Source organism: Podarcis cretensis (assembly GCF_951804945.1).
Source record: "Podarcis cretensis genome assembly, chromosome: 7".
Taxonomy (NCBI): Eukaryota; Metazoa; Chordata; class Lepidosauria; order Squamata; family Lacertidae; genus Podarcis; species Podarcis cretensis.
This window is the reverse complement of record NC_137176.1, coordinates 45,977,595-45,992,434: the sequence shown is the minus strand read 5'-3', so window position 1 is coordinate 45,992,434 and position 14,840 is coordinate 45,977,595. Positions and strand designations below refer to the sequence as shown.

Below are 14,840 nucleotides of genomic sequence, written 5' to 3'. Positions count from 1 at the left end.
CCCCCCCCATAAAGTCACAAATACAAGTGGCAGAACTGAAGGATTTAATGTTGGGAGAACTTGCTAACAGCAGACACCATTGCATTCTTTCCTATGCATTGGGGAACTGAAGTGAAATCACAATCAGCTCAGTGGATAAAAATGTATAATAAGCATGTGCAGGAGCTAAGGGAGAATGAGTTCATAAGAGGAATTTTATGTGAAGAACTCCTCTTCATTGTCATGCCAAATAAAATATGACACGTTCAAATTAAATGCCCTTTATTTCCTCCCAGTTAGTGTACTGACATCCTTGTGTTATTTGATAAAGCGGTAGGAATTGGACTTGGGCCAACTGTACACGTGTGTTTTGATTAATGTGTCTCTTCATTGCAGGCATCTTTACATCTCCCTATGAAGGTCGTTATCTGATCACAGCTGTTCTAGCTCCAGAGAGGGATGAATACGTAGAAGCTGTGCTGTCAGTTTCCAATGCAAGCATTGCTCAGCTCCACACAGCTGGCTACAGGAGGGAGCTGCTCGAACACCACCGACCACGATCAGGGAAACGAACTTGTGGTGGAACAGGGGCTTTCCATCTTGTTCTTCACCTCAAAGCTGGAGCTGAAGTAAGCATTGTAGTTACTGGGGGCAAGCTGGCCTACACAGACTCTGATGAAATATACTCCACATTCAGTGGGGTGTTTCTATATCCTTCCCTTTCTCGTGCATAGAGGGGAGTAATTAATAAACGGTGAAGCTTTAATATTTTATTCCTCATTTTTTTTCATCACCTTCAATACTTCTCTGTTTTAAGTGCAATCTTTACATGACTATATTTTCTTTCCCTCAGTTGACTTTCTTTTATATTATTGATATTTAAACACCCTACAAAAGAACAGTAGTTACTATGGGGGTATCACTGAAATATGTTCAAAGTAAATTATGCACTGTTTATTAACTTTTGAAAGAGAGACTTTATAATTGCAATCCTGAGTCACTGAAGCTAGTTAAATAAATTTAAAAATTATCCTTGTGAAACTATCTTGTTTTCATGCATTATCCTTAAAATGCTGAAAGAAGCAAAGGAGGTCCTTTTCACTTAAGTTTGAACTAGCTGTTGGAAATTATAGCAGTGGTTGCAGCAATAACTTTTGTATTTCACTTTCTAGTCTTCAAAGCATTTCATGTGCATTAACTTGTTCTAACAATCTTGTAAATCATGTTGTCATCATATTTTAGATAGGGGGAATGGAGCCCAAGGCCACAGAGTAAATTCAGGAAAAAGGTGATATTTGAACTACTATGCTAGAAGTACGAGGTTCACACAGAATTAGGTTCTTGTAAGTATCTGATGTCATAAAAGCCACTTTCACTTGATACTACTTTCATGTCCTAAAAGCTTTCATCTGGGAAAAGTGGAAGTTGAGAACAGGCATAATACAACATGGTCTAAATAGCATCACTCCCTTATGTGTTTGTTTTTGCAGCAGACTATATACTAAAAAGCAAAGACACCCAGCCAAATAGGCCACACCTTCTTTTTCTGTACTTGGTAATCTACTAATGGTGTTAGGAATTCCTGCAGCCAAGGAAAGAACATCCCTCATGAGACTTGTGAAATTTCTCTCCTTGTCTTGCCTCTTCACTCTTGCAGTTCATCCAAGTTATTACAAACTTGTAGCCTACCCTAAAATACTGAAGATGGCGCTACATGTACTTGTTCTGTAGGTTATGACTGGAGTTTCTTTATCGCAGATAGTGCAGATACAGTTTTGTGTACTGTAGTCTTAGTCCTATCTACTCATAATTAATAGAAGACTGCTGCTCTTCTGTGGGAATGGCCAGGAGCCCTTCAGTAAACAATGGGTAGTGCCTTTACTGAAGGTCTCCCTCATGTCTCCATAAGAGGCAGTCACAGTAAAAATCTAGTGCTTTATTGTAGTTGGCAGAAATTTTGCCCCAGCCACCAACTGCATGGAGGAGGCTCACCAGCCCCAGTTCTGCAGCAAAATTATGGAAATTGAATTTCTCAAAGATACACATCACTTCTATGCTAACCCAAAACCTTTTCAGCCTACTTTCAGGTAAAGTCCAAAGTGAACATAACTACAGGCTTTTTCAGCTGACTGTCTCACCCGTGTTTATTCTCCTCTACACCCAAGGTAATTTTTTCCTATATTGTACTGAATGGAATTTCTGTGATTAGGCTGCAGGCCGTTCTGAGTGCCACAGGGAATAATTTCAAATGTATAAAGATAACACATGTAGTGAGGTTTTATTGTAAATTTTATTAACACAGCACAGTGGACATTTTTTCCTAACAGACCAGTCTTTACAAAAAAAAAACAAAAAACACTGTACTTGAATGTTCAATTATTAATAAGTGAATAAAGGTATATCAAAGAAAAAACTGGTTATAACACAATTAAATAGAATGTACTGAAGAAGTATCTCCAATCTTGCATTCAGAACCAACCACAATGTAGATTCTCTCGCTCTCTAAAGAAAGGTGTCAAAAGTTTTGCTGATGAAAGCCTTATCGCAAAGGTATCAGTTCTAATATATCTGTCTTACATATTAGTTGCTTTAAAGACTTGAGATATCTTGCACTTCAGTTACCAGCCTGCATCACAGTCATATTTGCATAAATTGAATGCATTTAGAAATTTCCAATGCTGAGCCATGTAATATTTTTTCCAGATGAGGGCACAATTCTTGAAAAAGTATATGGATAACGGAGGACTGTTTTTCAAGGATCCCATTTACCCTGCTTAATAGAGACTATTTTTGCATTTACACACACATTCTCTCCTCCAAATACTAGTTTTAACACAAGGACACAAGAGATCTAGAACCTTTACACTGCAATAGAAAACAACTGTTTTCTTGCATAAACAAGCAGAGATTGCCTTATTTATCCATGCATTACTTGCAGGCTTTGATTTCCCAGCTCCTTACTTTACTTGTATTCATTTTATATGACAAATTCCAGGTAAATGATTTGAGAGGTGCAGCATAAGCTGTTCAATACACTTCCAAAGTAAAAGGAAATGCATATTCAAAAACAGCCTTTAAAAGGTTCTTTGTTCATAAACACAAATGTATCTCTTTCATGGAAAGAACTAAGAAACTTGCGCTGATCTGAAATAGATTTAGTACAAGCGTTGTTTCCCAATACCAGTTCCAAACCATCCATTTCCAGTACAGCAAGGAAACAGATTAAAAATTACCTCTAGCAGATAGCTATATTGGGCACCATCTACCAATGAGCAGCTCTGGAGTCACTGAGGTAAAATCCAAACTCATCATGTAATGGTCTGCATAGCGCTATTCAAATTGAGACCAAGAGATAGAAAACAATAGTATATCATTTTAAGAAGTGCATATTTTGTTCAAATGAAGGAAATGTTTGGATCAAGGTGACTCAAGAGTACTCTTCAGCATTAAGCAAAAGGGAATTCTTACAGAAGTTTTGGAAATTCTTAATATTCAAAAGCAGCACACAGATCTCCACTCCAAACACTGTCAGAATTATTCACTCCAGTTAACAGTACTGATGCCTTATGAGGAGCAAGATAACCTATTACTGCAAATGTGAAATAATGTACCGTACCTCAGAATAAAGAGGGAGAAGAAAAAAGATTAAGAGCATAATGTGAAACAAACATAAATTGAAATTTAATCTAGGATATTTCAAATTTTCAGAGTGCTTTACAGAATACCATATGATATGAAAATGAGCAAGTGCTAAATATTGGAGTGAATTTTATCCAGTACAGTAGGCTTTTCTTTACTAGAGCTATAACTTGTACTTCCTTGTGTGTGGAGATTTAGGTATTCTATTACTTTAAGATATCTGATTGAAAAATAGTTTCAAACCACATACCACATGACAATATAGAGCCCAATCACTGTTTAGTTAGAAATTTCAAGCCCCAACATTTTCCTAAGGTTACATCTACTGTACTGATCTATTTAACTGATCTAATTAGTCTCAAATGTTTTCCCTGTACAAAGTCAAAAGGAGCACATTACTAGTTGTGAAACTCCTCGATAAGTCTGATAAAGATTTTATTGAGAGCACTACGTCTAGTCCTTAAGTGCTGCTACCATAGTTGACAACATAAAACCAGCACCGGCAGCAAACCTGCAGATTAAATTTAGTAGTTCATACCTGGCAGAGAATACAGTTTTGATACGTTTACATGGATACTTTGGGTGACCAGGAAAGCACTAGTCAGCATTTCAGTTCTTAAGGACTGACCTAGCTTCAAGTTATATGATGATTCAAAAATGTTAACTCTTTCAGTTTGAGTTGGTTAAAGGCATAGTAGACTAACCTGGCAGGGAGTTGGAATGTTTTTTGTTTTAATCAACTATCATTTTTGTGTCAGGGGTTGGATAGAAATAGGTGAAAGAATGTAAGACAACTAGCTACTTAAATCAGGACCTCGATTGCTTTTGGATACACTGTGGAGCTAACATACTGAATGTCTAAACAGAAGTAACATTTTTGTACCTGACACACACAGTATTTCTCACTTGGATGCCCTTGTCCTGTGCCACTTCTATCAAAACTGAAAAACCCTGATACAGAGTTCTGGAAAGGCATTAATAGTAGTTCCAGTTTTAAAGACTGACTATATACATTACCTTCTTTTATAAAACAAGAATTTATCCCTGAATATTTTCTGAATCTGTTGCCTGCTGATCTATACAGTACCCATGCTAAGTGCAATTAAGAGAGCTGTTTGCAGCAAAGATGTTCTTACTGTTCTTTAGAATTCTAATTTCACATAGCAGCTTAGGAAGCAAAATTGCTGCAAGAAAGAAAAAGCATCTCAGACAGCCCCAATCACTGTATAGTAGTTGTTTGTTCTTTTCTTTCTTTTTAAAGGCAACATAACCATGAGTGGGTAATAGAAGTACCATTTCCACTACAATCCTCAGTTCTTTAAAGGTGTAGCAAAACAGAGTGACCACTACACACGAACTCATGAATCCTTAAGATATTTTTAAAGAAATTAATAATGAGAGAGACATTGTATCTCAAACAGCCTAAGTGCTGGTTTAAGTACTAAATATAATTCCTATAGTGGGCCTATTAAATCTCTGCTATCAGTTTTACTTACTTTTTTCTCTTTTCCTTTAAGATGATATATCAAGGAGGCTAACATACATAACATCACACACATCCACTGTGGTTTGTATATATGAAGATGCAAATCTGCAACTAAATTTTCATTTTCTGTCCTCTATCCTCTGGATGGTCTGCTATTTCAAAGGATTGCTATCTTTCTAATGCCTTAAATCAAACAGTAAGGACATCTTAAAAGAACAAAGAGAGATCAGCCTTGCATTTCGTTTGCTTATGCCAAACCTTTGGCGCTTCCTGTATTTAATAAGACACATGGTACCAAAGGATAAAGGAGCCTCTGCGGAAGGAGGTTCTCTGTGATCAGTGCTGTTCAAGCTAAGTCTTCTATGTTCACTTCAGGAAGCTGTTCTCTCCAATAGCAGAAGGAGCTGAATTCTGGGCATACAAAAGCAGAGCTCTGTTCTTTATTAAGAAGTGGAAACACATGTTCTACTAGTTCACTCAGCCTATAATACCTGTATGCAGAAATAAATAGGAAGGGTTACTCATTATACTTGTTATACAGTGCAATCCTGTACATGCCTATTCAGAAGCAAGCACCACCAAATTCAGTGGGACTTACTCACAGGTAAACATCTATAGGATTGAAGGCTTAATATAGCCAAGCAGCAGTGCTAAAAAATCAATGCTTGTCTAATTCTGGGCATGTTTAATGGGATATAAACCTTACCAGGTTTAATCACCTCCACAACTGACTTCTGCCCATAGTCAAATCATTTAATACACTGGCAGATAGCCATGATTTTAGGCACTTTCCTAAAATTGCACATACTAGGCAGCATGGTTACCCAAATCAATTCAAAAATTGTTCTTCCCACTGCTTTTAAAAACCCTATACTTACGAAGATTTGTTTCCCTTTGTTTGTTCCTGGATTAGTTCACCCTTTGGGTTGACTGTGAATATTCTGCAGTCTGGAACTCCAACTTGCATGTAGGCATACACATCCTGCAGTCAACACAACTACATTTTAGACTAGAGGCCATAGTGCCATTTTTTTAATTGAGAAAATGTCACATTACAAAATTCATATGCATGTACTCACTCCGAAACACATATAGAGATACGTGAAAAATCATCTCAAACTCCTTCCTACGTTTCAAGAACTATTTGTGCATTTAGCATATTCATGTAAAACAGCAGAACAGTTTAACTAATTGTTGGATGGTGCAGACTTACATTAGGTCTGTTTCCAAAAGCAGCATAGAAAGGTTGTTCACATGGAGAAAATAAGTTCTTGATATCATTTAAACACTCAATTTTGAATTTCTCTGGTTTCTTTTCTATCACTTCCCTGGGGGCAAAACATTAAAAAAAAAATCAGATATTTTCTGTGGCCTAAGACAATACCTTAGAAAAATATTGTCCAGGTTTTTAACAAAGTTATAACGTTTAGTTCTGCTCTTCCTAAAAAGGTCATTTAAACAGATGAAACAAAACAATATATGAAGACAGCTAGGCACTGATGTAAATCAGTGCAACTACAGCTATTGCCTCCTCCTGAAATGCTGTTGCCATGTGCCAGCTTTTGCCTTGCAATGAAGCTGTAAAGACGGTACAGTTTAACATACTCACTTGGAAGAAGGGGCTCAGTGGCAGAGCATATGTATGTGAAAGAGCCCAGGTTTGATTATTAGTATTCTCAATTAAAGAATCTGGAAGGTGTTGAAAGAACCTCTATCTGATTCCCTGGGGAGCTGCTGCTAGTCAGAGTACAAAATACTGAGCTAGGTTTAAGGTGCTGGTTTTAACCTTCAAAGCCCTATACTGCCTAGGACCCTCGTACCTATGGGACCGCCTCTCCTGGTATGTCCCACAGAGGAAATTACGGCCTTCGAACAAAAACATCTTGGAGGTCCCAGGCAACAGAGAGGTTAGGCTGGCCTCAACCAGAGCCAGGGCTTTTTCAGCTGTAGCTCCGATCTGGTGGAACACTCTGTCACAAGAGACTAGGGCCCTGCGGGACTTGACATCTTTCCACAGGGCCTGCAAGACAGAGCTGTTCCACCAGGCCTTTGGCCAGGGCACAGTCTGACTCCCTCCCTTGGCAATCCTCACAGAACTTCTAGCCCAAATGGTTGCCATTACTTTGATTGGAATTAGTTTTATAATGAAATGATTTTAGAATGTTTTATCATTTTACTGTTGTTAGCCACTCTGAGCCCGGCTTCGGCTGGGGAGGGTGGGATATAAATAAAATTTATTATTATTATTAGATGAACTAATGGTCAGCTTCATATGTTCATATTCAATCCAGCTACTTATTTATTCCTGCACAGGGGGGCAGAAAACCCATTATGAACTAGGCTAAAGACAGATACAGTCCACAGAAGCTAGCAGCTTCTGCAGTGTAGTAAAGGGAAGCTCAAAAGCAGCTTTTAAATTCTGCTGCAATGGTGCCCTGACTTAATCATCCCTTCACTTTCTCTGACATATAGTGAAAAATTGCCGCTCTCTTCAATAGAATATATTGACTTTCTTATAAGATCAGACTAAGGTCTAGCAAACAAGTGGTGTTCATCAGTGGACCACTCCAGTTCTATCAAGTATATAGGCTTTTAATACTACAAAGTCCCATGTAACTGTATACAAATGAAATATTTAGAAACTTCAATTTACGTCCATCACAGATTGTGCTATGATAAAAAGCAAGGTACTATGAATGATGACGAAAACACTTGTTTCACTCAGCTTCTTAAGTTATATTTCAAAATTCACCCCTTAAAAAGATTGCTAGAGTGTTTTTTGCTTACATACCTATGAAAAGCAGAGAACAAACTGCTGGGAGACAACATCAAGGGACCCCTGGGCAAGATCGTTCCTTTGTCATTAACCCAGTGCAAGTACCCTCTTGTCATGTCTGCCATTCCAATGGCACGAGCAGAACAGTACAGAAACTTGTAGCCATTCCTAAGAATGAAATTCTAGATTAGGAAGATCTCTCTTGATGTGGTAGACCATTCACACCAAGAAGTCACAGTCAGATCATACTGAATTGAAAAAGAGAAGGCAGCTATTCATTTTCTATAAAGCATTTAAGCAACTGGAAGGGAGAAGGGTGTGTTGACCCAAGGTCACATCAGAAACTAATGTGCCAGTGCAGACATCTTTAAGACTATATTCCAGGGGTGGGATATTGGAGCCAGCTGGCAACCTTCCCCACCACCTGAGGGCCAACTTTGGCAAATGGGTGAGGCACTGCAATGTCATGTGACCCATTTTCCTTTGTCCACGATATGAAATCAAACTGGGCAAAGAGGCACAGATTTGCAGGTGGTAATGATCCACTGCAAGCCCTGCTTTCAGTAGGGGACTGGTGTGCATGGAAAACGTAATGGTAAAAGACAAAGTACAACAAAACAACACTTTCAAGTGTATTTAATATTCTCCACAAAAATGGTTTGAACTGGTTTTGAATCTTTAGATGGTTCCAACTTCTCAAACCTCTGGTTACTAATTCAACTTTTATTCTCTTCCCCACACTCCCTGAAGCATTTAGGCTGCAACTCTTACTTGGAAATAACGCCCACTGTATACACACATTAAGATTGGGCTGTTTTAAGTCTCCCTCAAAAACAGATAGATCTTGAAGCTTTTGATGTTGCTGCCATAGGCTTTCACTTTTCCATATCCCCCTTTCTGTGGTATTCACCTACTTGCTTGACTTCCACTTACTATTCCATATCCTCCAGCTGGTAGTCTGTCCACAGGGTGTGGCCCCTTGTGCTACTGCATCTCCTACTCCTCTTATATGTGATCTGCTTTATCACTACCACCACAACTCATAGCTACTTCGATATGAACCAGGATCCTAGACTTGAGTCCATCTTTTTGGTACAGCCTTAATCTACTAGTGATGCTAGTAGTATGCTTCCAGGAGCACACAAGTCAACAGAGGTGCCCTCTTTGATACCAGCAGTAGCTGTCAGAGGGTGAAGAAGGGATGCACAAAAGAGAAAGGCCATGGGCAGGCTGCTGCTGCCTCCACTACTGGAACATGCAGGCGGCTATGGGAAATGGAAGGCAGAAAATCTGAAGATGGACAATGTTGCTGCTGCTGCTCAATCCCACAAATATCAGCAGTAGCAGCCACTTATAGGCATGCCCATTTCTTTTTGGCTGACATGAGGAGAAAGAGGAAGCTGGAACCTTTCCTCTGGAGTCATTTGAAGTTTCCTTTGGTCTTTTTTGTGCACCGCAAGCTCTGCTCATGAATGCTAGGGGTTTGCAGCATACTGCAGAAAATAATGATAATGTGCTGAATTGGCCTACATTTGCCTCATGTCACATGTCTAACTTCTGTATTTTAATTCCTCTGTTATTTGATTGAGTTTGAAATGTAACTTCTAAATAGGAAGGCAACGAGAATACAAATACAGAATATACAGGATCATGAAATGCACCTTCGGTTAAAAGTGAAAAGTGTTGTGTAAGAATTCAAAACTTTAGATCTTTAGTTGTTAGTTGAATTAGCATAATCAATTATTCCTATGTTTCGCAACTCTTACAAGCAAGGTACTTACTCATTAATGGAATGATAGAGCTTTGCAATACCCTGATGTGTCCAGTCTTTGCCAAGCTGTGGTAGGATCTGGCCTAAAGCATCAGACCTAAACCAGGAACGAAGGTTAGAAATAGAAGTAAGAGTGTGAATTGATGCTTTCTACATTAGGTATTAAAAGTCCCACCAGAGTTTTTTCGGTGCCAATTTTTAAATACTTGCTGAAAACCGTTCTATTCTGCCAAGCCTATGCAGGCAATTTAACAATACAGTGGTACCTCGGGTTACATACGCTTCAGGTTACATACACTTCAGGTTACAGACTCTGCTCACCCAGAAATAGTACCTCGGGTTAAGAACTTTGCTTCAGGATGAGAACAGAAATTGTGCTCCGGCAGCACGACAGCAGCGGGAGGCTATATTAGCTAAAGTGGTGCTTCAGGTTAAGAACAGTTTCAGGTTAAAAATCAACCTCCGGAACGAATTAAGTTCTTAACCTGAGGTACCACTGTACATAATTCAACAGTAGCTAATTGATGCCTGTTTAAAAAAATTTGTATGTTTTTAATTGTACAGCTTTGTGTTTTATTGATGTAAACCACATTTTATGACACAACAATGTATAATTATTTCTTTAAACAAAGAAATATTCACAACAACTCAAAGCCTACCTCTCTTTAGTAACTAAGTCAGCCTTCTCAAACCATGAGCAGTCCAAATATATTGGACTACAACTCACATCAGTCCTGGACAGTACAGATATTATGATGGGAGTTGTAGTCCATATCATCTGGAGGTTACCAGAAGTCAGAAAGTTGAATTCCTAATTTACTTTTCCTTACTTCTTACCAGGATTTAAGGAAAAGCATTGAGTCACTGAGTAGTGTTCATCAGACACAAATAGATTTTGAACACATTGGTGCCATGATTTACTAAAGGTAAAACTACACTACAGCTTACTTGGTTATTGTTCCATCGATATCTGAAATAATTATTTTGTCATTCCAGTTCCACAGATATATTGTCCCTGCACAACGGCAAGTTCCTTGATACTGGGTTGTAATGCTGAACACAACATCATTGGGGCCATCTCTTAGCTTCAGTTTTTCCTTTAAATTAAAGAGACACAATAATATATTAACCCTAAAGGATATTATATTTCTCTGCCAAAAATTTTTACATTTTAATACTAACGTTAATAAAGATAGGATGTTGGTGGCATGGTGGTCTAAACCACCAACCCTCTTCGGACTTGCTGATGGTAAAGTCGGCAGTTCAAATTTGCATGATGGGGTGAGCTCCCATTGCTCTGTCCCACCTCCTGCCAACCTAGCAGTTCAAAAGCATACCAGTGTGACTACTTAAGTACCACTGCAATGGGAGATAAATGGCATTTCCGTGCACTCTGGCACTTGTCACGGTGTTCCATGCGCCAGAAGCGGTTTAGTCATGCTGGACACATGACCCAGAAAAGCAGCAGACAAATGCCAGCTCCCTTGTCCTGAAAAGCGGAGGTGAGCACCGTACCACATGGTCAAATTTGATTGGACTTAACTGTCCAGGGCTCCTTTACCTTTACCTAATATAGATAGTGCACTGAATTTTATCAACTCTGGATTATTATTTTTAATGCAGTAGTATATAGAGTAGCTACCAGCTTTGCCTACAAATTAGATAAGCCAGATGTAATTAAGAAAGCATGTTACCACTGATCATGTAGTCAGCGTACAGGATTAGATACAAGTCTTACGTCAGCACAATGTAACAACTGATAGCAAAGTTTGCCTACTCTAGACTAGATTATGAACCATGGTTCCACACCAAGGTGGAAGTAAAGGCACTGTCATCCCATTACATGAAATGCATTCGTAAATTTGGGGAATGAAGTAAGAGTTCATCTGAATGGCACAACTTACTGAAATCTGCATTTAACCAATCTGTGCATTGTAGATAAGCTTCTGCTGCAGTTAAAACTTCCCTCTTTTCTACAGCAGCATGAGAGTTATGTTTGGTGACTGGTAGAAAATATAAAATAGTAAAGCAAATAATAAACCTAATAAACCATGAGTGGTAGTCAAGGCCTGTTCTTGGCTTACTACTAGTGGTTTGTTTGGAGAGAAATAAACTATGAGCTTGGATCCAGATGACCCAATAAGGCAGGCCATGACTAGTTTTTTGGCAGTGCAGCAACAGCAGGAGAAGGATAGGAGTGAAGTATCCAGTATTTCAGTACCATGCACAAACGCACTGCTTATCCACATTGAACTATGGTTCAATTTATTATGTGATGTGCAAACCAAGCCACTATCCATTGAGAAAGGGATAACAGATTCCCCCACCTTGTCCATGACACAGTTTAGAAAGAAAAGGACAGGGGAAAACAATGATTTCATGCTTGCTATAATGTGTAATCATCTCTCTCCATGACCCAGATCCAAAGAAATCTTAGCAACACTGAGCCAAAATTATGGAAATCAGGGAGTGTTCCAGAGCAGGAGGATTTATTTAGGAGTTGCAAAAATTGACCTAAACACAGTTCACATAACTGGTATATTAATAGCAACACAAAAACAGATTTCGGCAAGGGGGCCCTTCTCTCTCTCAACCACTCTTATCATTTTCCCCCTAACTACTCATCAATATGTTTACAGAATTTGACCACTTACAATTTGATCTGAAGACAATCTAAGTGACTTTTTGTAAGATGTAGCATTCCCATGGCTTGGAAGTGAAGTGGAATCTATTTTTAAGGTTTCTTTTAGTTCCTGGGATCCTTCATCATCCGTTGAAGATTCATCACCTGTAGGCCTAAAACAATATAAGCACAGTAAGCAATAAGAAATGTTGCACATTTCACAGATTATGCCAGGAGATCCAAGCATTCTAAAGCACGTTAAGCCATTCTGAAAAGGAGAAGCATTTTCTAGACTGGGTGGGAAAAAACTAGGAAAACCTATCATCAGGGTTGTGCTTTGTTTTTTAAGCTTAATGGTTTCCCATTTTAGTGACAGAACAGATGGATTTATGCTAAATAAAGGTAAGTATACAGCATGCTGACTATTTCATGCTTACAATGCAAGCAATATAACTATATTTATGAACCTTTAACAAGATATAGTCAGTCTCTGATGTATTCAGATGATTTCAGTTAGCACAGGTATTTTCCCACGTCATCAAGTCAGACAAAACCTCCCCTTTCTGAACAATTTTAGCTGTTGGGACAATGGGCAGAGATAATTTTTCATAGCTACAGGCCATTTTTTTTTCATTTCATCCTAGTTTTAATGCTTTCCCGTCAATACAGAACATTTTGAAGCTTACAAAGCAGATGGTGCATTTATGCAGCATCATAATTTCTTAAACTGGATTCTGGTTTTGTGTGGCATACACATACACATACACCCCACCAGACCTGGTCATATTTCTGTTCTGCATTGATGAAGTATCATAAGAAACTGCTTTATATCAAGTCAGGCCATTGGTTCATCAAAGTCAGAATTGTTTGTGACAAGGGTGTGGAACCTGTGACCTTCGAGATGTTGTTGGACTGTGTGGCGATCACACAGGGCCCCCGGATGTTTGACAGTCTATTGACCCTGTGCCACCACTGTGATTGTTTTTTTCGCTGCCACCAACCCGTTTCTCCTCACGGGTACACAGAGAGTCCAGACAGTTGTTAACATTAACAAATAATCAAGTTTATTTTATAGGCATGAACAAGCTTATGGTTTCAGTTAATTTTTCTTGGCAGTTTCTTAATCTTAGTTCCTTAACTGTCCTATCGGTTCCTAACAACTTCAAACTGATTATCCCAACTAACTATCTGACTCCACCTAACAGTTCCTCTCACTCCCTCACCACACAACTCAACCAACCCACAGACTTATATCCTCCCTCTTCCCTCTTCAACTCCCAACTCTCAACTCTAACTCCCCCTATCAGTTTCCACTGGCCAATCATATCACACTCATTTAGCCCTTTCCTTATGACCCACCTAGGAGGCAAACGCCACAGACTGCAATTCCCATAATCCCTGACATGCTGACAGGGACTAAAGGGAGCTAGACTCCAACAACATTAGGAGGATCACAGGTTCCCTAGCCCTGGTCCACACTGTCAGAAGCTCTGTGGTGTTTTGACAGGAGTCTTCCATCCCCACCTAGATATGCCACCAATTGAACCTGGAAACTATTGCATGAAGAACAGTTCTCTGCTTCACTGAGTTAGAACCCTTCCCATATCACGCAGTAGCAAATTTCTATTCTGTTCTTCGAAAGGTCAGCTGTCCACGCTAAGCACAACTTATTTAAAACATACCGGCTTTCAACTTGTTCCTTTGTGGCTGTTGATAGGTCACCTTTTGGAGCTTCAGATTTTCCCTCCTTAGCTTCTGGAAGCTAATATATGAAAAGTACATAAAGACCACATCAACATAGGTCATATTTTGCACTTTCACCTGAACAGAAAGAAAAGCTTGTAGTATCTCTAATTCAAATATCAACCTAGTTGTAAAAAGGTGCAGCAGGACTGAAATATTATTATTCAAATTATTTGAAGCCTTCTTCACAGGAGTGTTATTTCATTCACCTCATTTTTAAAATATAACAATTGTTTACTATAAAGTGAGAATGCAGTATTATTCATCTCCTAGCCCAAGATCAGCTGGCAACTATTACTGAACAGGCTCCCAAATCACTACACAGATAACAAGTTCTAAATTAATAATGAAAAACGTAAGGTTATGTTGTTTGGCCAGGATAGGTGAAATTTTAAAAGGATTATGCAGGTGGGAAACAAACAAACTAAAGCAGAATAAATGGTATAATTAGATTTCTGTACTAGAGCATCAGCATCATTATAGATGGTAGACTTTACAATAAAATGGTTTTAATGTATGTTTGCTTTAGATTATTTTGATCAGAGAGGAAATAAAACAAATATCTTTTTTTAAAAAAAATCAACACAGACTGAAGCAATTCAACCATGGGACCTGTACACAAGGCAGAACTAAATGTTGTAGAAACCAGAAGTTGAGCTTCCCTGTGCCCAATAAGATAGAGTACAACTATGGATGGAGAATCTGTCCATTTAGATTTCTCAGTTTTGCCAGCCTTAGTTTGGTTCACTCCATTTCAGGTTTCAAATATTCTTTTAAAGTCCACATGGATATTCATATGCACTTCTCCTTATGAGTTTTATTT

At 38.7% G+C, this 14,840-nt stretch overlaps 2 protein-coding genes across 2 annotated transcripts in view; one reads left to right on the top strand and one right to left on the bottom strand.

Annotated features, from left to right (window-relative positions):
- The window catches only part of EMILIN2 (elastin microfibril interfacer 2), a 37,194-nt gene extending 36,185 nt beyond the window's left edge, over positions 1–1,009 (top strand). Inside the window, exon 8 of the mRNA XM_079982892.1 lies at positions 376–1,009. Coding sequence (XP_079839018.1) covers positions 376–713 — 338 coding nt within the window. The 3' untranslated portion in view covers positions 714–1,009. The remainder of the gene's footprint in view (positions 1–375) is intronic.
- A 1,241-nt stretch (positions 1,010–2,250) lies between these two features.
- LPIN2 (lipin 2) overlaps positions 2,251–14,840 on the bottom strand; it is a 37,651-nt gene continuing 25,061 nt past the window's right edge. Inside the window, exons 13-20 of the mRNA XM_079982921.1 lie at positions 13,957–14,036; positions 12,306–12,447; positions 10,600–10,748; positions 9,662–9,748; positions 7,896–8,048; positions 6,318–6,432; positions 5,983–6,086; positions 2,251–5,595 (exon numbers count right to left, since the gene is read on the bottom strand). Coding sequence (XP_079839047.1) covers positions 5,451–5,595; positions 5,983–6,086; positions 6,318–6,432; positions 7,896–8,048; positions 9,662–9,748; positions 10,600–10,748; positions 12,306–12,447; positions 13,957–14,036 — 975 coding nt within the window. The 3' untranslated portion in view covers positions 2,251–5,450. The remainder of the gene's footprint in view (positions 5,596–5,982; positions 6,087–6,317; positions 6,433–7,895; positions 8,049–9,661; positions 9,749–10,599; positions 10,749–12,305; positions 12,448–13,956; positions 14,037–14,840) is intronic.